The sequence below is a fragment of the Gekko japonicus genome, unplaced genomic scaffold (assembly GCF_001447785.1).
Source record: "Gekko japonicus isolate JY-2015 unplaced genomic scaffold, Gekko_japonicus_V1.1 scaffold4227, whole genome shotgun sequence".
In the NCBI taxonomy this organism is placed as follows: domain Eukaryota; kingdom Metazoa; phylum Chordata; class Lepidosauria; order Squamata; family Gekkonidae; genus Gekko; species Gekko japonicus.
Window position 1 is genome coordinate 39,917 of NW_015163214.1, and position 25,252 is coordinate 65,168.

General features: G+C 42.3%; 1 protein-coding gene across 1 annotated transcript in view; it reads left to right on the forward strand.

Annotated features, from left to right (window-relative positions):
- Nucleotides 1-24,831, forward strand: part of LOC107106952 (cytosolic phospholipase A2 epsilon-like) — a gene marked incomplete at its 5' end in the record, with an annotated part of 50,514 nt that extends 25,683 nt beyond the window's left edge. The window contains 9 exons of the mRNA XM_015407168.1: nucleotides 1,005-1,027; nucleotides 1,775-1,997; nucleotides 4,892-5,006; nucleotides 9,635-9,772; nucleotides 12,633-12,740; nucleotides 13,432-13,623; nucleotides 16,097-16,263; nucleotides 18,590-18,776; nucleotides 24,004-24,831. Coding sequence (XP_015262654.1) covers nucleotides 1,005-1,027; nucleotides 1,775-1,997; nucleotides 4,892-5,006; nucleotides 9,635-9,772; nucleotides 12,633-12,740; nucleotides 13,432-13,623; nucleotides 16,097-16,263; nucleotides 18,590-18,776; nucleotides 24,004-24,221 — 1,371 coding nt within the window. The remainder of the gene's footprint in view (nucleotides 1-1,004; nucleotides 1,028-1,774; nucleotides 1,998-4,891; nucleotides 5,007-9,634; nucleotides 9,773-12,632; nucleotides 12,741-13,431; nucleotides 13,624-16,096; nucleotides 16,264-18,589; nucleotides 18,777-24,003) is intronic.
- Nucleotides 24,832-25,252: the final 421 nt, after the last annotated feature.

The window sequence follows — 25,252 nt, forward strand, 5'->3', positions numbered from 1 at the left end:
GTGTCTCTTTTGGTGTGGCTTTCAAAAGCCGCACTTTGCCCGTGCTTCCCCCCCCTCCCGTGTGGCAGGGGCCTTTGTTAGAGATGATTAGGAAAGGGATTGGACATAAAATGGCCCCTGTATAGATGTATGGTATCACCTCATTTGGAATACTGTGTACAGTTCTGGTTACCGTATCTCAAAAAGGACATTGCAGAGCAGGAAAAAGTACAGAAGAAGGCAACCAAGATGATTATGGGGTTGAAGCACCTTCCCTATGAGGAAAGGCTGAAGAGTCTGGGACTTTTCAGTTTAGAAAAGAGACGAATAAGGAGGGGCATGATAGAGGTTTATAAAATTATGCATGGAGTGGAGACAGTTGTCAAAGAGAATGTTTTCTCCTCTCCCCAAATACTAGAACTTGAGGGCATCCAATGAAGCTGATGGGCAGTAGCTTCAGAATGGACAAAAGGAAATACTTTACAGAGAGAGAGATTACAATGTGAAATTCACTGCTAGAGAATATAGTGATGGCCAGTTTTAACAGGGAATTAGATAAGATTCATGCAGGATAGGTCTGTGGTTACTAGCCACAGTGACTGAGGGAAACCTCCACATTCAGAGGCAGTCAACCACTGAACCCCAGTGCCAGGAGGCATCATCAGGGGAAGGCCTTGACCTCTATGCTCTGTAGCTGGCCCTCCAGAGGAACTGGTTGCCACTGTGTGACAGGATGCTGGACTAGTTTGACCACTAGTCTGATGTTCACTTCAAAGCCAGTACCTCCTCCATTTTTGACCCCCCTAAGTACCACTAGCTCATTTTGATCTCTCTTGAGTTTCATTATAAGATAACAAATAATAGTTACATTGTCATCATAAATAACAAACTGTGTGACAGCCCACTATTAGTAGAAACTACTTTATGCCACCACAGTTTAAGTAACATCATAACTTACAGGCTGATGAAATGGAGCTGTTGGTTAGGGAAAACAATCTATGTGGTCTACATTGTTTTCTTTTTAGGTATCAGCTTTGGCTTGTGGTAGGTTAGGGCCACCCACATATCGTACTGTTTTATTGTAGTAGGGGTGGGTTGCCAACCTCCAGACTGGGTCTTGAGATCTCCTGGAATTACAACTGATCTCCATATAGATCAGTTCCCCTGGTGAAAAAGGCATCTTTGGAGGGTGGATTCCATGGAATTATACCCGCTGAGGTCTCTCCCCTCCCCATTCTAGACCCTCCTCAGACTCCACCAGCAAGTCTCCAGGAATTTTCCAACCCAGAGTTGGCAGCCCTGAGTAGGGGATTACTAATGATGTGAGAGTGCTGTTGTCAGCTACATGGCAGCTTCCTAGTACCAGATGCTGTGGTCTATATTGCTGATATTGATTCACATCTCAATTTTTCTAAGTAATGTGAACAGCAACTCTTGGAGAATTTGGGGAAGGAAAAATATTTTAATGTATGGATATGAAAAGAATATACAAGTAAGCCAGTACATTATGGGTATAGGTCCCTACCGTTAATATTGACATTTCTCAATCAGTCAGTTAGTATTGTGCCTTACATAGAAAAAATACTTTTTACTACTTAATTTATGTGAGTTCAGAGAGCACCAACATATCTAAACCCACAGAATTTAACAACTGAGGGGGTTAGTAACTTGGAGTTTGTACCACCTTGAAGTTCAATGGAAGCTTGTGTACGTTATACACAGAAAACTGATCATTTTTTTTTTAAAAAAACCTTAAACTTGCTCAACATGAACTTTCTTTGCTGCCTTTTCTCAGGACCATGACAAAGTTGTATGAAGATGCTGATTGGTCAAATAAAGACCTTGGGGAGATAATCAAGTTTGCTCGTAAACAAGCAGCCAAATCTAAAATGAGTGCCTTTTCCTTGGAAAGCTTAAAGAACTACCACAACGAGCTATGCCAGAGGACAACTGCGGGATACAAGACATCCTTTATAGATCTTTGGGGACTCATGGTTGAAGCCATGCTGAATGATGGGGTATTCTATGCTTGCTTGTTTTCAGAGATATACTTTATTTACACATAATAGCCATAGGTTATTACACCAAAGAACATGAAGGAATTGGAAATAACAGCAAATCTGAATTTAGCTACAACAGTTGTGCAAGTTTTGCTGTAATTACTTAAAATAATCTTAATTTATGAGCAACTGAAGTAGTCAAATATTTTGAAAGCCACTTTATGAGGAATTTCTCCCTGGCTGCTACTTATTTTGGACAATAGAAAAAAAATGTGATAATGAATCAACCACCAACAAAGGACAGCTGCAAAAGCGCTCTTCAGGAGTTGTCCTAAGGAAATGACCCTTCATCTGAGCTGTGGGCAATGCATTGCAGTGCTTTTTCATATATGACAGACTCATGGGGGAAATAGAGTGCCAAGATATTGTGGGGTTAAATTCAACTGGGTATTTAATTCCCACATAAATTGGGGGAGCATTTCCTTTTGGCATCTTGAAATAAAAGGCTCCAGTCCTGTTTAAGAAGTTTCTCAGAAAGTAATGCTCTTTTCCTCTCTGTTAGGAGGTTCATAAGTCTCCATCGACTCTACTGAGTGATTTTGTAATCATGGTTCTGTCCCACAAAGAACAGCAGCACTCACAGGCTGCTAATTGAGTGAAAACCGGGAGGTCTTCAGCATTAAGCAGTCTAAATTTGAAACTGATAATGGCTTTCCATATCAAGGTTGAGATATTTGGAAGGCCCATTTCAAGTTGTACAGCTGAAGATGGTATACATGAGGTTAGGGCAAAGATTTTATGGGAAAACGTACTTTGAAGCTTGACAAGTAGTTTCACTGGGCTTGAAACACAAATTGGTGAACCATGAAGTATATAAAGCAACACAGGGGTTTTGTAGGCTCTCAGTGCTGGTATATATTGAGCACCTTGGATGATGAAAAATTTCCTTAGGTTGGACTGAAACATAATCCCTGGGATGACTAGGGATGGGCATGAACCAAACTACAAAGCAAAATTTATCACAAATTGTGCTCTGTTCATGGTTTGGGAATAGAAGTTCATGATGGATCTACTGTCACAAACTTCCATGAACTTTTAGATGGAGCAGAAATCAGTGCTCCATGGATGAAGCAGAAATCAGTGGTTTAAAGGGTCTCTGAGTCCCCCTAAACCCCTGCTTTCTGTTCCTGCTGCTCAGCTGTTTTGGGCTGACTTCTGCAGTTTCTTTAAAGGGACTGCAGAAGACAGCCTGAAACAGCTGAGCGGCTGAGCTCAGCTTTTTTGGGGCTTTCTGCAAACCCCTTTTAAAGGGACTGCACTCCCTTTCAATGAGGTTTGCAGGGCCATGAATCAGTTTGGTTCAAAAATGAGCCTCCTGGTTTGGTTCGTGGTTCAGCCACAAACTCAACCACATATCCCTACATATGACCATGAAAGCTGTGGAAACAGCATCAATGGACTGCCCATCCATTTTAATTTACTTGGGAGCACTGAACCAGATGTTTGGCAACTGAGTTTGGCAAGCAGTGGTGGTGGAAAAATACAGTTTGGAAGCCAACATGCTTTGAAAGTCACTAGTGTTAAGTACTTGGGAGCACTGAACCAGATGTTTGGTAACTGAGTTTGGCAAGTAGTGGTGGTGGAAAAATACAGTTTGGAAGCAAGAAGCAATGAGCAGGCAAGGAGGTGTTCATGCTTAATGTTTTGGACAGCACTGAAACATTGACATCTATTCACTGATGCCCATCTGCCAGCCAGCTGTTATTACCTGCACACCACTTCCAAAGCAGCTTTTCATCCCAGCTCCAGCAAACATAGTAAAGCACTTCCATCCACTATGCTTGGCACCTCCCACCACATTGTGCTTTCCCCTCATCAGTTTTTGGGTGGTGGTGTAGGTTACCAAACCCAGAGCTTGTGCTAAACATCTGATTTGGCCCCCAAGAACTGGCCAAAATAAAAATATTTGGGAATCCACTCTAGCTTCTTACACATTGTATTTGTCCCTGGATTTCACAACAGCAGTAGCCTGTTCCCTCATTACTTCAGCTATGGGTGAAGCCCCCGCTGAACTTGAAGCAGCAGCCACCATTCACCTGCCCTGTGCTTCTGATTGATGGCTGTGGCTGCTGCTGCTCCTGGCAGCCAGAACAGTTCCCTCAGGTAGATGAGTGAACAGTGACCAGCAGCATGCAATAGCCACTGGTGTCTGACCTCTTTCAGCCTGGCAGAGAAGGGAAGGGGGCAGAGGAAGGTGGAATGCACAACAAGTTAGGGAAGACATTATCTTTCTTGAGGGATTAATAACTTTCAGCTACTACAGTGGCAAACTCTTCCAAGGGTTTGGGGCACTGGAGGCTGCTGAATGATGTCTATCTTTGATTATAAAGGTAAAGGTTCCCTTGCTCGAAACCCAGTCGAAACCCAGTCCGACTCTAGGGTTGCGGTGCTCATCTCCGTTTCAAAGCCAAAGAGCCAGCACTGTCCGAAGACGTTTCCGTGGTCATGTGGCTGGCATGACTAAACACCAAGGTGCACGGAACGCTGTTACCTTCCCACCGAAGTGGTACCTATTTATCTACTTGCAATTTCTTGCTTTTGAACTGCTAGGTTGGCAGGAGATTATAGCCAGCTATAATCACCTGCAAAAATCTTCACCTGGAAATATCATTTGGGTACATTTTCTGACCATTTCAGCTAATAATATACTACACTCCTCAGTTTGTTTTTTGATAATTGGCCATCTTGTGGATCAGTATAAAAACAACAGTATTATGGTCAATAAATATACTGGGACTAGTGATGTAAAGTCAGCTCTGGCTAAATTAATGTTGTCTGGTACTATAGAAGCCATCCTGCAGGTCCTATTTCTTCCCACCTGATGCATTGTGTATATATTCCTCCTTCAATAGAACAACAATCATAAACTCTCAGATCAGAGAAAGGCAGCGAACCGAGGTCAGAACCCTCTGCCTATCTACCTGGCGCTCAATGTTAAAGACAAAGTCCCCACAAGAGATTTTAGAGGTAAGCCCTTTCTTTCTTTCTTTCTTTCTTTCTTTTTAAATAACAATTTTATTAAGGTTAACCATATAACAACAAACCAATAAATAACTATGCAAAAACTATACAACAATGAGGTAACTTTAGGAACATTAACACAATTATGAAAAGCTTAAAATACATAGAATAGTAAATATATTTCTTGGAAATCACGGCAGCATTGCTTCCCTTATATACCCTTAATCCCTATTGGGATTTCTTGTTGTATTTGTAAATATTCTAGAATGGGAGACCACACTGAAAATAATTGTTTCGTCTTATCAAGAGTAGTATTTTGTAATGACATAGTAATTTTGTCCATGATAAACAAATTCCAGATTTTACTATGCCATAAAGATAAAGTTGGGGTAAGGTCTGATTTCCTTTTATTGGCAATTGTCGCTTTTGCAGTGTAAAGTAATAAGGATATTCAGGTAAGCCCTTTCTCAGTCTCTTTCACCTATTCAACAACTATAACTTTTTAGAAAAAGTTTGAGTCCAGTGGCACCTTTGAGATGATCAAAATTTTATTCAAGGTATAAGCTTTCATGTGTTCATACCTTGAATGAAACTTCCTTGCTCTTAAAGGTGTCACTGGACTCAGACTTTATTCTACTGCTTCAGACCAACACGGCTGCCTACCTGGATGTCACTTTTTAGTATGGTAGCTTGCATATTACATTACAAACAAGCATGTATGTTACAATACTAGTTTTTAAAAGGAACCAGTCTTTACAGGAAGCTCAATCATAACTCCAGCACCGAGACAGCTGTCTTAATGATGTGCCACTCAGTTCTTTCTTTTTATCTTTCTCTTTGTGACCCAACTATGCCAATCACAATTTCTGGATTGTGATGGTGTCTGGCTGGTGAAATCAGTTGAAACTGCATCCTACAAAGCAGATATTGGACCCAGAGCATAGAACAGCAACAAAAACTGTAGGGTCTTTCTCACTTCTCTCTCTGTGCCTTCTATGTAAGGGCCTTAAATTAAAGGACAGTTCACATGATCTAAAATAACATGTATTTTGAGGCAACATAAACAACAGACCTTGTGTCACATGTGTAAGCAGCAGGAAAGGGTTGGAAGAATGTGACCCAAATAACTGATCCTTTTTTATAAACACATGTTGTCACAAAGCCAATCAAAATGCAGAATACAAGAAAAATTGTCTCCAACCTAATTTTTCCCCACTGATTGATTTGAACATATTAATTAATTAATCAAATTAGATTATAAGTTTTGGAATCGGTTAAATTGGGTTTTGTTTTTGTTTTTTTAACTAATTAATCCAATTGGTTGCTGCTGCAGTAGGGTGGGCCAACTAATTAAACAGAGGGATTGTTGTGAGGTATTGGTTAGAAAGGAGGAGTAGATTGAGTTTAATTGGATGGTCACAGCCTTTCTGTTGGTTGTTGAAGAGTACAATTTTTGGACTGACAACACCAAGGAAGGGAGGCCATGCAAGGGTCAGGGATACCACTGATGATGCGGTGGGGAAGATATAGTGGTGGGCATAGGCGCTGCTCCTTTAATTGGAATGGAAGAAGTCAGAGATACGGGAATGCTTGGACTTCTTCCCACCTACGTCTCATCCCGAGAGATGCTGGTTGTGGGGCTAGGAAAAATTACCTATCTCTGACACTGGTATTATTCATTGCCAGGTCTATCAAATAATAAGATCAATGTACTCCGTGATTATCTCATGAAGTCTCAGGTAGACCTGGCTTGTGTGACTGAGACCTGGGTGAGGGAGGGTGAAACTGTGACCATGAACCAAGTTCCCCACCTGGGTTCTTGGTCTTTCACCAGTCTCGAACGAATGGGCGGGGTGGTGGTGGCATTGCTTATCCATTAATCTTATTCCTTCAGGTTGCTCCCCACCCCAACAACCTCCGGCACTGAATGTGTTGGTCTACAGTGCAATGTTGAGGAGAGTTTGGCTATCTGGTTGGTGTACCGCCTAACACACTGACAGATACCCTGTCTGACCTGTTAGATGTAGTATCGTCTTGGGCATTGGAGCACCCCAGGCTTTTGGTCCTGGGGGATTTCAATGTCCATGCAGATGATACAGCATCTCAGGCCAGGGACCTAGTGTCATCCATGGAGGCACTGGGACTCTCCCAGTTTATATAGACTCCCACACACTAAGCAGGCCACACGCTGGATCTGATTCTGGGATGGTGATAAATGTGGAGCAGATGGCGGCTACAGATGTAGTCCCATGGCCTGACCACTTTGACCTGAAGGTCCGGCTGAGCATACTATGACCTCCTTGTTTAGGCGGCAAGCGCATTTATGCTTGCCCACAGAGCCAAATGGACCCTGGTCGGCTTCAGGAAGCTCTGCAGGATCTGATCCCCCTGGTAGCTTGTTAGGTGAGCTGGTGGAGAACTAGGAACACCGGCTCTCTGAAGCCATTGATGAGATTGCCCCCCAGCACCCTCTATACCCTCGTACCAAAGCAGCACCTTGGTATACCTCGGAACTGCGAGGATGAAGTGGGAACTAAGACAGCTAGAGTGAAGGTGGCTGTGTGCTCATGACAAAGTGTCATGAACATCTTATAGGATGCTTATGAAAGCCTATGAGATGGCAGTGAAGGCCACGAAGAAAGATTTCTATGTAGCCACCATGGCGTCTCTGAGCTCACGCCCAGCCCAATTATTTAGAATTATTCAGTCTATTACACCTCTGCCCCAGGGCAGACCTACAGTAGGGAATTAACAATTGGCTGTGAGGCATTTGTGAGCTATTTCGTAAACAAAATCATGACACTCCACCATGACTTCCTGACCACACTTGAGACTGTAAGGGAACTGGAAGTCCATTGTTTGTCTTCAGGTCCAGTATTGGACCACTTCAGCTGACTCTCCCAGGAGGAAATTGACAGGACCTTGGCAACTGTGAGACCCACTACCTGCCTCCTTGACCCATGCCCTTCCTGGCTAGTGAAGGCTTGTGGGGAGCATTCGAGTCCCTCTGGGAGAAATCATCAACTTGTCCCTGTCTACTGGGACTTTCCCAGGGGCTTTAAAGGAGGTGGTAGTCCATCTGCTCTTTAAAAAAACAACACTGGACCTATGTTCTTTATGAATGTAGACATCTGGATCAGGGCGGGTCAGCACTGCTGTTATCACTTGATCTGACAGCAGTGTTTGACACAGTCGATTATGATCTATTAACCCACCGCCTCACTGATGTAAGAGTCCAGGGGACTGCCCTGCAATGGTTTACCTCCTTTCTCCATGGTTGGGGACAGAGGGTGGCGCTGGGCGAGAGGACCTCCCCGTGATACCCACTGGAATGTGGAGTGCTGCAGGGGGTGTTCCTCTTGTCAATGCTATTTAACATCTATATGCACCCCCTCACCCAGTTGGTCTGAAGGTATGGGCTGGGTTGCCATCAATATGCAGATGACACCCAGCTCTGTTATTGGAAGGTTATCCATTCTCTGCCCCTGATAATCTGGCTGAGGCTTTGGAGGCTGTGGCTGGATGATTGCGGCAGAGTTGGCTGATGCTCAATCCATCAAAGACAGAGATCCTGTCCCTAAGTCAGAAGGGAGGGGATATGGGAATAAGGCTCCCCACACTGGAAGGGGCAACTTTGAATGTGAGGTGCCTGCGAATGACACTGGATGCCTCTCTCTCTATGGAGGCCCAGGTTACTGCAGCCACCCGATCTGCCCTTTTCCGTCTTCAGTAGATTAGGTTGCTGAAACCCTATCTCTCCCTCCAAGACTTGGCTACAGTGACCCATGCAATGGTCACTTCCAGGCTTGACTACTGTAATTCGCTCTACACATTACACATTAGTTTCCTATTTTGACATATTTATTTGCTTTACTGTGTTCCTCCCTGTAATGAAATCCAAACAAACGGTGACCGTATACACTTAGCTTGTTATTCCTGTTTGGTCTTTGCATCTCTTAAAACATCTTCATTATGTTGTATGCTAATTTGCTTTTCACCCTCTGCCTATATGTATGGACTGTTAACTTCCATTTCAATGTATCTGACAGTGTATATGCACACGAAAGTTCATACCTTGAATAAAACTCTGTTGTCCTTGAAGATGCCACTGGGCTCAAACTTTGTTCTATAAAATTTCAAGTTATGGATAGATTAGTGGAGTTTTATGTTCAACTTTGTATGCATGCACCAGTAACTTCAATTAGGGCCCTGTGGGGGGATCTTGAATTCTGCAGGGCCTGCAAGACGGACCGGTTCTGCCAGGCTTTTGGCTGAGACAGCGGATGTCCGTATATGGCCTCCCTGAGGTGTCTATCACCTTGTTCATTTATGTAACAACTACTGGCTATGGCTAGGAACCTCCCACAACCAGAAAATTTCTATGTTATTAGCTGTGACCACCATTTTAATATTTATGATGATGTTTTAAATTTTAACAATATATTTTGTATAAGTGAAATGCTGTTACCCACCCTGAGCTCACTTCCAGGAAGGGCAGGCTATAAATGTGAAGAAATAAATAAAATAAATAAAAATCCCTATGAGAGATTTGCTTTTTAATATTTTCATCTTAGAAACCAGCTCTAACATTCTCATATTAAAGTTATACCTTTATCTTTTGTGTTTCTTTGCAGAGTGGGTGGAATTCACACCCTATGAGGTGGGATTCCCAAAATATGGAGCTTTTGTCCGTGCTGAAGATTTTGGAAGCCAGTTTTACATGGGACATCTGATGAAGAAGCTCCCAGAATCAAGGATCTGTTTCATGCAAGGTGATATATGGGGATAAGAATGTAGATCAAATAGGAAACATGTAGCTGATAGAAAAGTAATAGCCTAAATTACTTGAAAACAACAGTATCCATCATGTTATAAATACAATGTTTTCAAGTCTTCTTTCATGATTAAACTAGCTGTACCTTCTAGATTCACTGTACTGGGATTCCCAGGGTGGAAGAAAGTACTAAATTCTATACATTATGATCCCTTGATTTGTTGTTTGTGTCTTTTGTATATCACAAGACTTTGAAGTACATCTAACCCTGGTCCTTGTTCATCAACATAGCACAGAAACTGTAGAATCTTAAATATCAGTCAGGAAGACTGAATAGGGCTTTTGACGTTCACAGAGCTGCAGTGTCGTGGAATGTCACCGAAATTTTTTTTTAGGACAGCAGTCATGGTGTCCCATTTTTAGAAGCTGGATGTATTCAGTTGTTTGCTGTTCTATCTGCTATGTCATTTGATTTGTTTTGCATTTTCTCATGTAGTTTTATTATTGTAATTTTTATTGGCAGTCGTTTTATTTGTGAGCTGCCTTGAAGACTCTGATCTGGATCCTTGCAAAACTGGAAATATACTGTGCTGGTAGCTTGTGCTGAGTCAAACTTCCTATACTCAAGTTTGCATTTCTGCTTGTGTAAGACATTGTGCAAATAATTGCAGTTGTTGTAGCATATCTAAGGCTATTGTTTGTGCAAATGGAACTCTGCTGAGCAAGTTTGCATTTCCATTCATGCTTCTCTAGATCCAGTCCTCAGACTGGAAAAATGGCATTCACATATTTTAAATAAATTAATAAATAAATAGCTTACTGAAACGGCCTGTCTTGCAATGTACAAGCAGTTATTTTGTTGTTGTTGTTCAGTTGCACAGTCGAGTCCGACTCTTCATGACCCCATGGACCAGATCACGCCAGGCCTTCCGGTCTTCCGCCGTCCTCTGAAGTTTGCTCAACTTCATGTTCGTTGCATCTATGACACTGTCTAACCATCTCATCCTTTGCTGTCCCCGTCTTCTTTGACCTTCAGTCTTTCCCAGCATCAGGGTCTTCTCCAGCGAGTGCTCCCTTCTCATTTGGTGGCCAAAGTATTTGAGCTTCAGTTTCATTATCTGGCCTTCCAGGGAACAGTCAGGGTTGATTTCTTTTAGGATTGACTGATTTGATCTTCTTGCAGTCCAAGGGACTCTCAAGAGTCTTCTCTAGCACCATAGTTCAAAAGAATCTATTCTTCGGCGCTCGGCCTTCCTTATAGTCCAACTCTCGCAGCCATACATGACTACTGGGAATACCATTGCTTTGACCATGCAGACTTTTGTTCGCAGGGTGATGTCTCTGGTTGCAGGGTGATGTCTCTTTATCATACTGTTTAGGTTTGCCATCGCTTTCCTCCCAAGGAGCAGGCGTCTTTTAATTTCATGGCTGCTGTCACAGTCTGCGGTGATCTGGGATCCCAGGAACGTGAAGTCTGTCACTACTTCCACGACTTCCCCTTCTATTTGCCAAGGAGTGATGGGGCCGGATGCCATGATCTTAGTTTTTTTGATGTTGAGCTTCAAGCCCACTTTTGCGCTCTCCTCTTTTACCCTGAGCAAGAGGCTCTTGAGGTCCTCTTCACTTTCTGCCATCAGAGTGGTATCGTCTGCATATCTGAGGTTGTTGATCTTTTCCCCAGCAATCTTAATTCCCGCTTGTGATTCATCCAGGCCAGCATTTCGCATGATGTACTCTGCATATATATTAAATAAGCAAGGCGACAATATACATCCTTGTCGTACTCCTTTTCCTATGCTAAACCAATCAGTTGTTCCATATCCGGTTCTAACTGTCGCTTCTTGACCCTTATACAGGTTTCTCAAGAGACATGTGAGGTGGTCTGGTACTCCCATCTCTTTAAGGACCCACCATAGTTTGTTGTGATCCACACAGTCAAAAGCTTTAGCATAGTCAATGAAACAGAAGTAGATGTTTTTCTGGTATTCTCTTGCTTTCTCCATAATCCAGCGAATGTTTGCAATTTGATCTCTAGTTCCTCTACCTCTTCGAAACCCAGCTTGTACTTCTGGCAGTTCTCTATCCACGTACTGTTGAAGTTATTACATGTACATGTACATAAATGTAAGTGGAGCACAGGACAGCAACTTCTCCAGGATGTAACTGCCAAATTTATAAAGGAATATCAAGTGAACCAGTTCCATTCAAAATCCCCTGTGGGGACAGGTGAAACAAGCCACTTTCTGCACCATCCTGAGGCCAGGAAAGTTTCCAGGTGTGAGAGGTGAAACAGAACTTCAAAACATCCTTTGAGGGCTCTATTTTTTATGATGCTGGAGCTGGGGTGGTGGTGGTCCTAATCCTTTCTCCCTCTGTTGTCTTCTTGATCTCAATCACAACCTAAAACTGCTGCTCACCCAAGTGGTGGGGGGGAGAGAAATAGACGCAAGTTCCTATGTTTCTCTACTGCAGGAACTTCTCGGCCTAAATTAATCAGGAAAATGGTGCAGAGAACCCTGCCTTCCATAGTGCCGCTATTCCAGTCAAATGAGAGCTTCTTAGTAGTTCTACTTTTTTAAAAAAGCCAGGAGAATCAGATCATGGATTCCCTGCATTCTGTCTATTTTTCTTTCCTGTGAGAGGTGGTGGCAGATTCCACTAGTTAGGCAAGCAATACTGCCTCTATGTGTGTGTGTGTGCGTGCACCAGTCACCTACTTCTGTATCAAAAACATTTTAGTAGCCTAAAAGACTGTATAGAATATTACAATAGTTGCTAAACTTTTTCAGCTCCTAGGACAAAATACAGTTCGGAAGCCAGAAAAAACCTCCCACATCATTAATCTCTTCTTTTCATAGGGATGTGGAGTAGCATATTTTCCAAGAATCTACTAGATGCCTGGCATGCCGCTGAGAATTCAGAGGACTTCTGGAACAGATGGACCCAAGACACTATCACTGAAATTGGTATTTTTTAATATTAGATGTTCATAGGGATTTCAGATGTAACCAGACACATTTTAGCATAGATCAGCAACATAAGACCCACTAAAATATCAATGCCTCAGTTTCTCTTATAGAATGACTTGTTCTTCAGTGCATGATTTGCTTTGCTGTAGTGGTGTGAATCAAAGGGGGGGGGAGCTTGGTCAGCTAGACAGAGCCCACAGTATGTGAAAGGGGTGTTACCCAAAACCACTTGTTATAACACTAAATTTATGAAATGCAAACATATTATTAACTGTACCACTGTGAAAGAAGTCAATGACTATTTTAATGCACAACTGGTATCCACAGGCATAGGAATTTTATACAGTTGCATAAATTAGTTAAATATTCTTATATTGATCATTACTGTCACCCTTGGGGGGAAAACCTATGAATACAATTATGTTGTATTTTAGCATTATTCCATAGCCAAATTCCAATGTTTATTTTGGGTTTCCAGTGAAGCTCACTGTTTGTGCTAACCTACAGACAGTTATTGCTACATGTCAACTATAATACTTCATTTCACTGCTTCTCTGGGTCAGTTTTCCTTCGCATAAACTAAAGGAACTTTTAAAAATAAGTTTTAAAATAAGTAACACTGGCTGGTTCAAAAAACCACCTCATTAATATACTACTGTAGGCTAATTTCTTTTATTTATTTTTTCAGAGGAAGTTCCTGATTTACCAGAGAGACCCCATGATATGCCAACTTCCATGTTCACTCCTGCAGGAGGCCTTTCTAGAGTCCTGCGGGACATTTTAACTGACCGCCCAGCAGTATCAAAGTATGACAATTTCTTAAAAGGGTTCCAAATGAACAATGAATACTCCCAGCATCGGCGATTTTCTAAATGGAAAGGTATAGTAGTAGCACTCATGTATCTTTGATTCCTTTTGGAAATCAGCAGTGTGTATAATTGCAGGCTAAAAAATTACATAGTTCTTATTAAAGAGAGGATTGTTAATTGCTTCACCAAGTAGATTGGTCTTATGTTCTGTTCCAGCTAGAATGTAGTTTAGGGGATGGAGGAGGCTGCAAGGGGATAGTAGAAGCCACACTCTCTCCAGCAGGCAAAAGTCCATTGCTTGGAGTTCCTCTACCATGTAGGGAATCTCCCCCACTGCTGGAACATCAAGAGGTGGGCCCAGTTCCCAGCATAGGGGCAAGGGAATCAGCATTGAGGGAAATAGGTGATTAATATTGTATTAAGCTGTGCAGAATGTATTGGTAGCTCCACATCCGAAGGGGTTCAGCTTCATGTGGAATCCTCAGTATGCCTTTCAGTTCTCCTCGGTCCAGCTGTGCATAACTGTAAATTTCAAATCTTTTGAAGCAGACACGGTCATTGTAATATACTGAACAACACACTAAGTTGTTTCTTTAAGGCTACACAGTTAGTGAGCGATCAAGCCAAATGCAGCCCACCTATTGTGGTTATCACCTACCTACCTACCACAGACTACAAAAATAACCAAAAAGAAAAATTGAAGTTTTGATACACCTGGAAGGCCACAGTTTGTGAACCCTGTGCCCTGGAGATAATCAATAATTTATCTGTATGTGTGGGGGTGTTGTGCTCACTGGCCTCACTCTTATTTATGCACAAATGAATGATTTCTGCTGCACACAGCCTGTGTACATGCAACTTGCACATGATGCATTGCATCTGTGCAGGGCCTGACTTTTCACTCCACACATCAGTTTTCCCCAAAATTCTTGTCTGCATGGAGATTTGGTTGGTAGGTCATGTTTAAACTGGTGGTTCACAAATTTTGCAGCTCTGATTTAGGGGTACCCAGTTCTGGCTAGAGAACACTTATTTATTTGTTTATTTATTTATTTTTATTGTTTATATTTATACCCTGCCCTCCCTGCAAGCGGGCTCAGGGCGGCTTACAAGGGAGCACTAGTGCTCACACATAAAAACACAGTAAAACAGAATAAAACAGTAAAACCATTTAAATCAACAAAGAATAAAGTGCTCAATAAGAACAGGATGGTCTCTATAGTTTGCAGGGAAATATCAGGCTGCTATTAAAGGTGGTATTGCCTATAGTTTGTACATAGTCCAGCTCAGGGGTCATTTTGTAGAAAAAGAGGTGCAGGAGCTCATTAGCATAACTCATTAGCATAACTTATTTGCATATGCCACCCCCCCTGACATCACCGGAAGTGTGTCAGAAGGCAACACCCACCGCTCAGGCTCCACTGGACTGTTTTGGATTGCTAGCTATTGGGGGGGGGACGTGCAGATCTGTCCTCGCAGAGGAGGGAGAGCTTGTACCTGAATAAAGCTTGGTCTTAAAGGTGTCACTGGACTGTTTTGGACTGGGGGGAGCTCTGCAACTTACCTGGCTGCTTCTTGCTCTGACTGAGGGCTGCTGGGAGCAGGGGGTGGGGCTTGTTGCATGTGCCCACCCCCTGGGCTCTTTACTGTCGGCGCACCGCTCCTGTGCGCTCCTGCAGAAAATGACCCCTGGCAACTCTAGTTAGTACATAGTCCAGTGGTACCAGTGCTGTGTAGTATTTTGGCAGATCTTCCATGGCCGTCCTTCCATCCCGTTATTAACCACATGATGGTGGTAGTGGTGGCCCCGACGTAAAAGCCTGGCGGAAGAGCTCCATCTTGCAGGCCCTGCGGAACTGCATGAGGTCCCGCAGGGCCCTGATCTCCTCTGGGAGCTCATTTCACCAGGTAGGGGCCACCACTGAAAAAGATCTGGCCCTGGTCGCCGCAGGCCTTACCTCCTTGGGGCCTGGGATTGCCAGGCGATGTTGTGTCCCCAACCGAAGTGCTCTTGGGGGTATGTATGGGGAAAGGCGGTCCCTCAGGTAGGTTGGACCCTGGCCATCTAGGGCTTTAAAGGTAAGTACCAGCACTTTGAAATGGATCCGGTATGCTATTGGCAGCCAGTGCAGTTCTCTTAGCACAGGCTGGAGGTGCTCCCACTTGGGGGAACCCATCAACAGCCTGGCCGCTGCATTCTGCACTAGCTGCAGCTTCCGGATCTGCGACAAAGGCAGCCCCATGTAGAGAGCATTACAGTAGTCTAGCCTCGAGGTGACCGTTGCATGGATGACTGTAGCCAAGTCGCCACAGTTGACTGGAATCCTGCTAAAAGCTAATCAGTGTGGTCAGGCCACAGGAGGTCTCCTGGGACAGAATATAGTAGCCTTGTATTCCATGATGGAAGGAAGGTGGGGAAAGAAATACAATAAGTAATAAACAAGGTTAAATTCTTCTACTCAACAAGGAAAGCTATTCTTGTTGAAGAGCCATAGCTTCCTTGCTCTCATATTTATATTTTGATGGAAGTGTCTTATTTTGTAGACTCTGCTCTTGATTCTACCCCTAATCGACTACGAGACCCTGAAGAACACCTGGAACTGGTTGATACAGCCTTCTTCTTTGACACCAGTTGTCCACCTCTTCTGAGGCCAGAGAGGAAAGTGGATGTCATTCTGCATTTCAACTATACAGGGGGATCACAAACCAAGGTTAGAGTATTTCCTGAGTACATCATAATAATCACTTTTTTGTCATATGCCAATGTTAATATTTGAAGGAGAACATTATTATAATCCAGTTTATGGAAAGTGGACTACTCACGTTAATTATTATTGTTTCAAACATATATTCTATTTCTTCCACAAAAAGCAATTAAAATATAGTATACTTGTTGGTTTTAAACAAGCGGCAAAAAGCAAATGACAGACAAATCAAGTGCAGCTAATAGGGCAGAATCTCCCCTGCTCACCTGCGAACGTTGAGCATCCACTGGTTCTACAAAGGCTGTGTCTGTCCCAGAATCAGGCCCGAAGCTACAATAAAATAAGTCAACTGAAGAAATGGTTTTGTCAAACAAATAAAGCCAAATAGGTGTCCAGTGGACTCTTCCCCCAAAAGGGGGAGGCTTTATTCTTAATGAGGTGACCTTAAGATTAACTATTGGCTAATCAATACAACCTAGCAGTTCGAAAGCAAGAAATTGCAAGTAGATAAATAGGTACCACTTTGGTGAGAAGGTAACAGCGTTCTGTGCACCTTGGTGTTTAGTCATGCCACAGAAACGTCTATGGACAGCACTGCCTCTTTAGCTTTGAAATGGAGATGAGCACCGCAACCCTAGTGTCAGACTCGACTGGCTTTCGAGCAAGGGAACCTTTACCTTTAATCAATACATTGGAGATCGTTTGTGCTATTCTGCACATACACAAGTGGTGTAGCCTTTGGAGAGGAACATACATTTCTTTATTCTTGAGGTCACATACACTCTCGAATAGACAGTGAGAGGGAACAAAGACAGAGAACTAGAAAGATTAGTTAGGCTGTTGTTGTTTTTCTTTCCATGTAACCCTTTCCCTAATTTTGTAGTAAACTTTTTCTTATTATTTTCTTATTATTACTTGTCTTTGATGCATTATTCCACTGTGCTTAATTTACTCTGCTAAAAATCCAACAAGACTTCCCAGAAGACAGTGATGAAGTCCGGGGAGTCAGAGAGATTTTTTTTAAACAAAGTTAAGTTTTATGGTTTAGGAATATGGCAGAGTATCAAGATCTGATACAATTAATCTAAACCACTGAGTAGCTGAGGCAGAGATATGTTAGGTTTTGTATGTTAGGTTTTGAAGCAATCTATTTGCTCATGTTACTAAAACAAATTTAACAGAAATAAATTTGCTCCCTCCCTTACAAATTGTTCTTTGAAAAGAAACTGATGTATAGTATGTTGGTAACCTCTCACACTTATTGCCCATTTACCAGGAATAGGCCAGGAAGTTATTTAGTTGTAACCAGGTATTTTATTATAAGTTTTGGTAAAAGTGGTACTGCATAAGAACATAATAGACGCCAATGTTGGATCAGGCCTAAGACCCATCCAGTCCAACACTCTGTGTCACACAGTGGCCAGAAATACCAGGTGCCATCAGGAGGTCCACCAGTGGGGCCAGAACATTAGAAGCCCTCCCACTGTTGACCCCCCCCAAGCACCGAGAAGACAGAGCATCACTTGCCCCAGAGCCCCTATCTATACCTTGTGGCTAATAGCCACTGATGGACCTCTGCTCCATAAGCTTATCTAATTCCCTTTTGAAGCCGTCCATGCCTGTAGCTGCCACCACTTCCTGTGGCAGTGAATTCCGTGTGTTAATCACTCTTTGGGTAAAGAAGTACTTCCTTTTATCCGTTCTAACCCAACCGCTCTGCAGTTTCATGGAGTGCCCACGAGTTCTTGTATTGTGAGAAAGGGAGAAAAATACCTCTTTCTCTACCTGCTCTTTCCCATGCATAATCTTATAAACCTCAATCATGTCACCCCTCAGTCGTCGTTTCTCCAAGCTAAAGAGCCCTCAGCGCTTTAACCTTTCCTCATAGGGAAAGTGTTCCAACCCTTTTATCATTCGAGTTGCCCTTTTCTGCACTTTTTCCAAAGCTATAATATCCTTTTTAAGGTGTGGTGACCAGAACTGCACACAGTATTCCAAATGCGTAAGAGTTTCACAGTATAAGCTCTTGAGAGTCAAAGCTCCCTTTCTCATATAATGTCAGAAGATGAACAAGTGAACGAACCTGAAAGTACTACTGAATTCAAATGTAGCTGTTCTATTGCAGACCAACACAGCTACCCTCTGAAACTAACTTCTGAAGTGTTAATGAATTTCATAATCATGCCAATTTTTGTTTCTAACAATTAAGCATGCATATGATGAATTAAAGACATGGCAGACACATTTGGAGCAATTTAAATGTAATGGTTGCTTAACATGAAATCCTAATTTGGGCTCGTTTAAAAATATTTCCCCATTTTGCATCTCCTAGCCTCTGGAGCAGGCTTCCAGTTACTTCTCAGAGCAAGGAATTCCATTTCCTAAGACCATGCTAAATGATGAAGAAAAGAAAAACTTAAAGGAATGCTATGTGTTTGAAGATCCAGATAACCCGGATGCCCCCATAGTGGTTTATTTCCCGCTAGTGAATGACACCTTCCAGAGATATGTTGCACCTGGTGAGTTGACAGTACCATTACAAAACAGAGTGTGGTTTGTATTTAATCCTTAATATGTATATATCCTCCTACATACTTTATTTGGATGCAAACCAATTGATTTTGGTGGACTTTACTTTAAAGTGAGTACACTTTGATTTGTGACAATGCAGTTTAATTCTAAACATGTTTTCAGAAACATGTCTTACTGGGTTCGATAGAACTCATACACAATACACATATGAAGTGGCCTTATATCTTCAAATGCACATAAGGCCACCTCACTCTGTACTACCTGCTTTAACTGGCAGCAGCTGACCAGTGCATCAGATGGAGAATAGTCTTTCTCAGTACCTGTTATCTGAGATCCTTGAACTGGAATTGAACTGAGACAAAGTGCATACTTTGCCACTGAGCCATGGTCCTCATAGCTATTTCCTAGTAAATTTGGTTAAGAGACCACAGCTTTAGGGCTTGGCTAGATGTAATGTAGATGATCTATGATGAGGACCTTCAGTGGTTTGTTTGTTTGTTTCAAGTGTGGCTCCATGAGAGCCAGTTTGGTGTAGTGGAGTGGTTAAATGTGTGGACTCTAATCTAGGAGAACTGAGTTTGATTCCCCACTCCTCCACTTGCAGCTGCTGGATGACCTTGGGCAAGCCATAGTTCTGTCAGAGCTGTTCTCTCAAGGTCAGTTCTGGAAAGAGCCCCACCTACCTCACAGGGTGTCTGTTGCGGGGAGGGGAAGGGAAAGGAGTTTTTAAGCTGCTCTGAGACTCCGAGTGAAGGGTGGGGTATAAATCCAATCTCTTTCTTCTCTTCAGGTAAGCAGCCCTGGAGGAGGGGTGTGTGTACTCTTTTCCTGCATGCAGCATACTGGGAGGGATATAGTTTAGGCTGAGGAAACTGCATAGGAGAAAAAAAAGCTTAATGGGAAGGGGCTGTGCCTCAGTGGTAGAACATCTGCTGGGTTTGCAAAAGGTCCCAGGTTCAATCCCTGACATCTCCAGTTCAAGGGTTAGGTAGTAGGTGACCTGAAAGTCCTCCTCATGAGATCCTGGAGACTCACTGACAGTCTGAGTAGACAACAGTGACTTTGATGGACTGATGGTCTGATCCACTGTAAGGCAGCTTCATGTCCCTCAGTGCTGCAAGATGTAATTTCATTTATTACATTTCCGGTATATATAATTAGAAGAAATCATTAAATACTCAGGCTAATTGATGATGACCTCATACATCTGATGAAGTGGAATCTAGTCCACAGAAGTGTATGCTAAGATAAACTGTCCTTCCTCTGAGGAGCTAAGATTGGTGTTTTACAGTGCAATCCTATGCAGAGTTACTCCAGTCAGGTTCGTTGTTAAAAGATAGCCTTGATTCAGATATAATCTGAAACCATAGATATGGTCAGTCAGTTGACAGAACTTATATTAGTTTTTTTATGTGAAGGGAAACCTCTCTGTTCCAAAATTAACTTTTTTAGATATAGTCATAGATTTATCTTAGAATCATAGAATCATAAAGTTGGAAGGGACCTCCAGGATCATCTAGTCCAACCCCCTGCACAATGCAGGAAATTCACAAATACCTCCCCCTCCAACATGCCCAGTAACCCCTGTTCCATGCCCAGAAGATGACAAAAAACCTCCAGGATCTCCAGCCAAACTGGCCTGGAGAAAAATTGCTTCCTGACCCCAAAGTGGTGATGAGCATTTCCCTGAGCGTGTAAGAAAGGGCCACAAGAACTAAGCACTGATTCAACCCTTCCTGCCCTCCCTCTCATGATCTGCCTAAGTTCACAGAATCAGCATTGCAGTCAGATGGCCATCTAGCCTCTGTTTGAAAACCTCCAAAGAAGGAAAGCCCACTGCCTCCCTAGAAGCCTATTCCACTGAGGAACCACTCTGTCAGGAAGTTCTTCCTACTGTTTAGCCGAAAACTCTTCTGATTTAATTTCAACCCGTTGATTCTGGTCTGACTTTCTAGGGCTATAGAAAACAACTCTGTACCATCCTCTATATTACAGCTCTTCAAGCACTTGAAGATGGTTATCATATCATCTCTCAGTTGTCTCCTGTTCAGGCCAAACATACCCAGCTCCTTCAACCTCTCCTCATAGGACTTGGTGTCCAGGCTTCTCACCATCTTTGTTGCCCTCCACTGAACACATTCCAGCTTGTCTATATCCTTCTTAAATTGTGGTGCCCAAAACTGAATACAATACTCTAAGTGAGGTCTAACCAGAGCAAATCTGAACACTATACTTCTGCTGATACAGCCCAAAATCACATTTGCCTTTTTAGCTACTGCATCACACTGCTGACTCATGTTTAGTGTATGGTCTACTAAGAACCCAAGATCTTTTTCACACATACTACTGCCAAAACAAGTCTTCCCCATCCTATAACTATGCATTTGATTTTTCCTACCTAAATGCAGAACTTTACATTTATTCCCATTGAAATTCATTTTATTTGTTTTAGTCCACTTTTCCAGTCTGTCAAGATCATCCTGTATCCTAACTCTGTCTTCTACTGTATTTGTTACCTCTCCCAATTTAGTATCATCTGCAAATTTACTAAGAATTCCCTCTATTCCTTCATCAAAATCATTTATAAAGATGTTGAACAAAACAGGTCCCGGGACAGATCCTTAAGGCACTCCACTTGTCACTCCTCTCCAAGAGATGAGGAACCATTCACAAACACTCTTTGGGTGCGATTTATCAACCAGTTACAGATCCACCTAACAGTAATAGGATCCAAACCACATGTTACTAATTTGCCAAAAGAATATTATGTGAAACCTTATCAAAAGCCTTACTGAAATCAAGATAAACTATATCTACAACATTCCCCTGATATAGCAAGGTAGTAACTTTCTCAAAAAAAGAGAAAGGTTAGTCTGTTATTCTCTCTCTTTTAAAAGAGGGATTTCTATTTCATTTCTCTTTGAAATCAATGACCTTTTAGTAACTTTATGTTATACACCACAAGGTGGTGCTCTATCAGGAGGACAGGAAGGTTTGGGAAGACATTGCCTGCCTTTGAGCATCTACAGAGTGAAATTCTGAAATGTCACAGAACTTCTCATTCCCGGTCTTGCTCTTTTCAAATTTCCCTTTGATCAGACCAGAATTGATTTGAAACCAACTTCAAATTCCTAAAAAGGGGGTTGGACTAGATGACCCTGGAGGTGTCTTCCAACTCTATGATTGTTGGATTTCAAGGAGATATTGGATAAGAAGGAATTGAGAGAATTTCTCTGAATACTACACCAGAATGCTTTAGGGGCTTGTAAAAATTCTTGGAGTTGACATATCACAACAGCATTATAATGATCTGTCTAGTAGGTCTTCTAAATTCCCAGCTTTTGTTTAAAAGTAAGTCTTGATCGAACCCCTTTCATTGTGGAGATATAAGGGGAAATGGTATTATAACAAAAAGGGCCAGAGACTTTTAAAAAAATGAAAGTTGGGAATTTGGAGGATCTAAGAAAAAGACAGTTATGTCAACTGCCAGTTTTGTAAAAACAGAGGAAATGGCAAACCTGGGCAAATTGAGTCATAAAAAAATGTTACCCAGGACCTATCAAAGCACACACCTTCCAATCCACATGGGGTGGGAATATTTATTTATTTTATTAGATTTATATACCGCCCTCCTGAGTGGGCTCAGGGTGTTGTACAACAGTTAAATATACAGTGAAAACAGTATTAAAAACAGTTTACACATAAAATTGTAAAATACCGTGTAACTAAAAGAGTGGTCAGATGACCAGAATCAGGCCACTGGTGGACAATTGGCCAGGAAAAGCTGGACAGAAAATGTTAGGGCTAAAGAAGCTGGATTGGGGGGGGGACACATCCGCTGCCTCAACCAAATGCCCGTGGAAGAGCTCCGTCTTGCAGGCCCTGCGGAACTGCAGTAAGTCCCGCAGGGCCCTGATCTCACACAAGAGCTCATTCCACCAGGCAGGGGCCAGGGATGAAAAAGCCCTGGCCCTGGTTGAGGCTAGCCAGATGTCCCTGGGGCCAGGAATCACTAATAGATGTTGATTTGTGGACCTCAGGACCCTCCAGGGCTCATAAGGGGAGAGGCGGCCTCGTAGGTACACTTTGACTGTGGTCATTCTAAAAAGATTACACCAAAGCAGGTGTGGGAAAAATTGCAGTAAACAAGAGCAAAACCTGGAAACTGGACCAATTTGTTGTTCAGTTGCACAGTCGAGTCTGACTCTTCACGACCCCATGGACCACATCACACCAGGCCCTCCTGTCTTCCATTGTGCTCCAGAGTTTGCTTAATTTCATGTTCGTTGCATCTATGACATTGTCTAACCATCTCATCCTTTGCCATCCCCTTCTTCTTCTACCTTCAATCTTTCCCAGCATCAGGGTCTTCTCCAGTGAGTGCTCCCTTCTCATTTGGTGGCCAAAGTATTAGAGCTTCAGCTTCAGTATCTGGCCTTCCAGAGAACAGTCAGGGTTGATTTCTTTTAGGATTGACTGATTTGATCTCCTTGCAGTCCAAGGGACTCTGGACTGACAACTGGACTAATAGGGAACAACAAAACAAATAATGAAGAAGCTACAATCAGGATTTGTCAAAATAAACCAGACACAAATTATTATTTGATCTGTTAGGCACCAGGCTAAGATATTCCTTTTTTTACCCAGGCTTTTATCCCTGGCTTTCTTTTCCAACCATTTATGACCTACTTTTTGCCATTTTATCTACATCATTTTAGGCTGCTCATTGTATATTTTATGCTGCTGCTATGTCCTGGCTTGTTTTAATGGAATGGACTTGTTTTTAATAGCTATATTTTAATAGCTATATTTTAATAGCAATGTTTTATTCTATGCTACTTCAAGCAGGTGTTTGGAAAGCAGCATAGATATATTTTCTAAATAAATAAATAGTATAATCTGTGACCAGAGTCCTGGCTTCAAAAAATGCATACAGTTAAAATAAGCCATAGCTTTGCATTTTATCTGTACTGAGCAATAGTGACTCTTCTAAGGCTTTGTAGCTTAGTTGGGGATCTCAATCTCATGTTCCCAATGAAAGCACCGCCCTGCATTGTACCACACCAAAATGCAGTGAATTTAACCATTTTCCTCTCAGGAATGATCTTCAGGAGCTAGTGCTTCTACTCTTCCCAGTGGGCCATCCCATGTCATAGGCTAGGACTTGGAGATGAACTGGGTGTGATTGTGACATTCCTTTCTTTTCTTCTGCAGGAATGGAACGAAGTGCAGCTGAAATGTCACTGGGCAATATCGATATCTCTAGTGCCTTTTCACCATACTCCACAAGACAGGTCTCACTTCAAGAGGAGGATTTCAACAAGCTCCTGAATCTAACGAATTATAATGTGCAGAATAATGCAAACACAATCTTTCATGTCTTCCAAAAGGCAGTAGAAAGGAAAAAACAGAGTCAGTCTTCTCAGACATAATCATCACGGATATTTCTTCTTTGTTCTTGAAGATGAAAGAACTGGATAGGGGAAAAGGGACATGAAGAATTCTAATAACGGGCCCAAATAATGGAATTTTGGCTGTCCAAAGTTACTACTGATTCTGTATGCATTTGACTGAGGGAAGTTCCATGTGTGCTTAAAAGCTCCATGAAACTTTGAAATATATTCTATATTTGTTACCTTTCAAACAAGCAAGCAGACACCACAAATACATAAATCACTAATAAAACTGGAAGTAACTCCTCAATAAAACTAAAAGATTTAGAAACAAAAGCAATCAGTTTACGCACAGTAACACAGCCTACTAATCACAATGAAACAGACATATCCAAAGCTCCAAACAGCACCAGTGGAGGAAGGGGATTCCAGAAGGCCTAGTTTCCAAGGCAAATTGGGTGTCTGCAGTAGGAGGGGGGAATCAGCACGAACTGCCCTTTCCTCCTCCACAGATGAAAAAGCCAAACTATTGGAGGAGCTACTGCTGTGCTGACAGAACGTAGCAATCTGATTGAAGCCCGTGTCTCCTATATATATATTTGACCAGTTTGGTGTAGTGGTTAAGTGCGTGGACACTAATCCAGGAGAACTGGGTTTGATTCCCCACTCCTCCACTTGCAGCTGCTGGATGACCTTGGACAAGCCATAGTTCTGTCAGAGCTGTGTTTGAAAGAGCTCTGTCAGCCTCACCTATCTCACAGGGTGTCTGTTGTGGGGAGGGGAAGGGAAAGGAGTTTGTAAGCCGCTCTGAGACTCCGAGTGAAGGGCGGGGTATAAATCCAATCTTCTCTTCTTTGTATGTGTGCGTGTGTGTATACACACACTCTTGGCTAATATATATGTATTAGCCAAATGTTTGTCTGTTTCCAGGTTGTGTATACAGTCATATTGCACCTGATTTTCTGTTCCAGATTATGCCATTGAAATAGATCTGTTGCTCAAAGAAATCAGCTATACTGTGGCCAAGGTATGGTTCTGAAATAATTATCAGGCTTTCATTTTGGTAATTT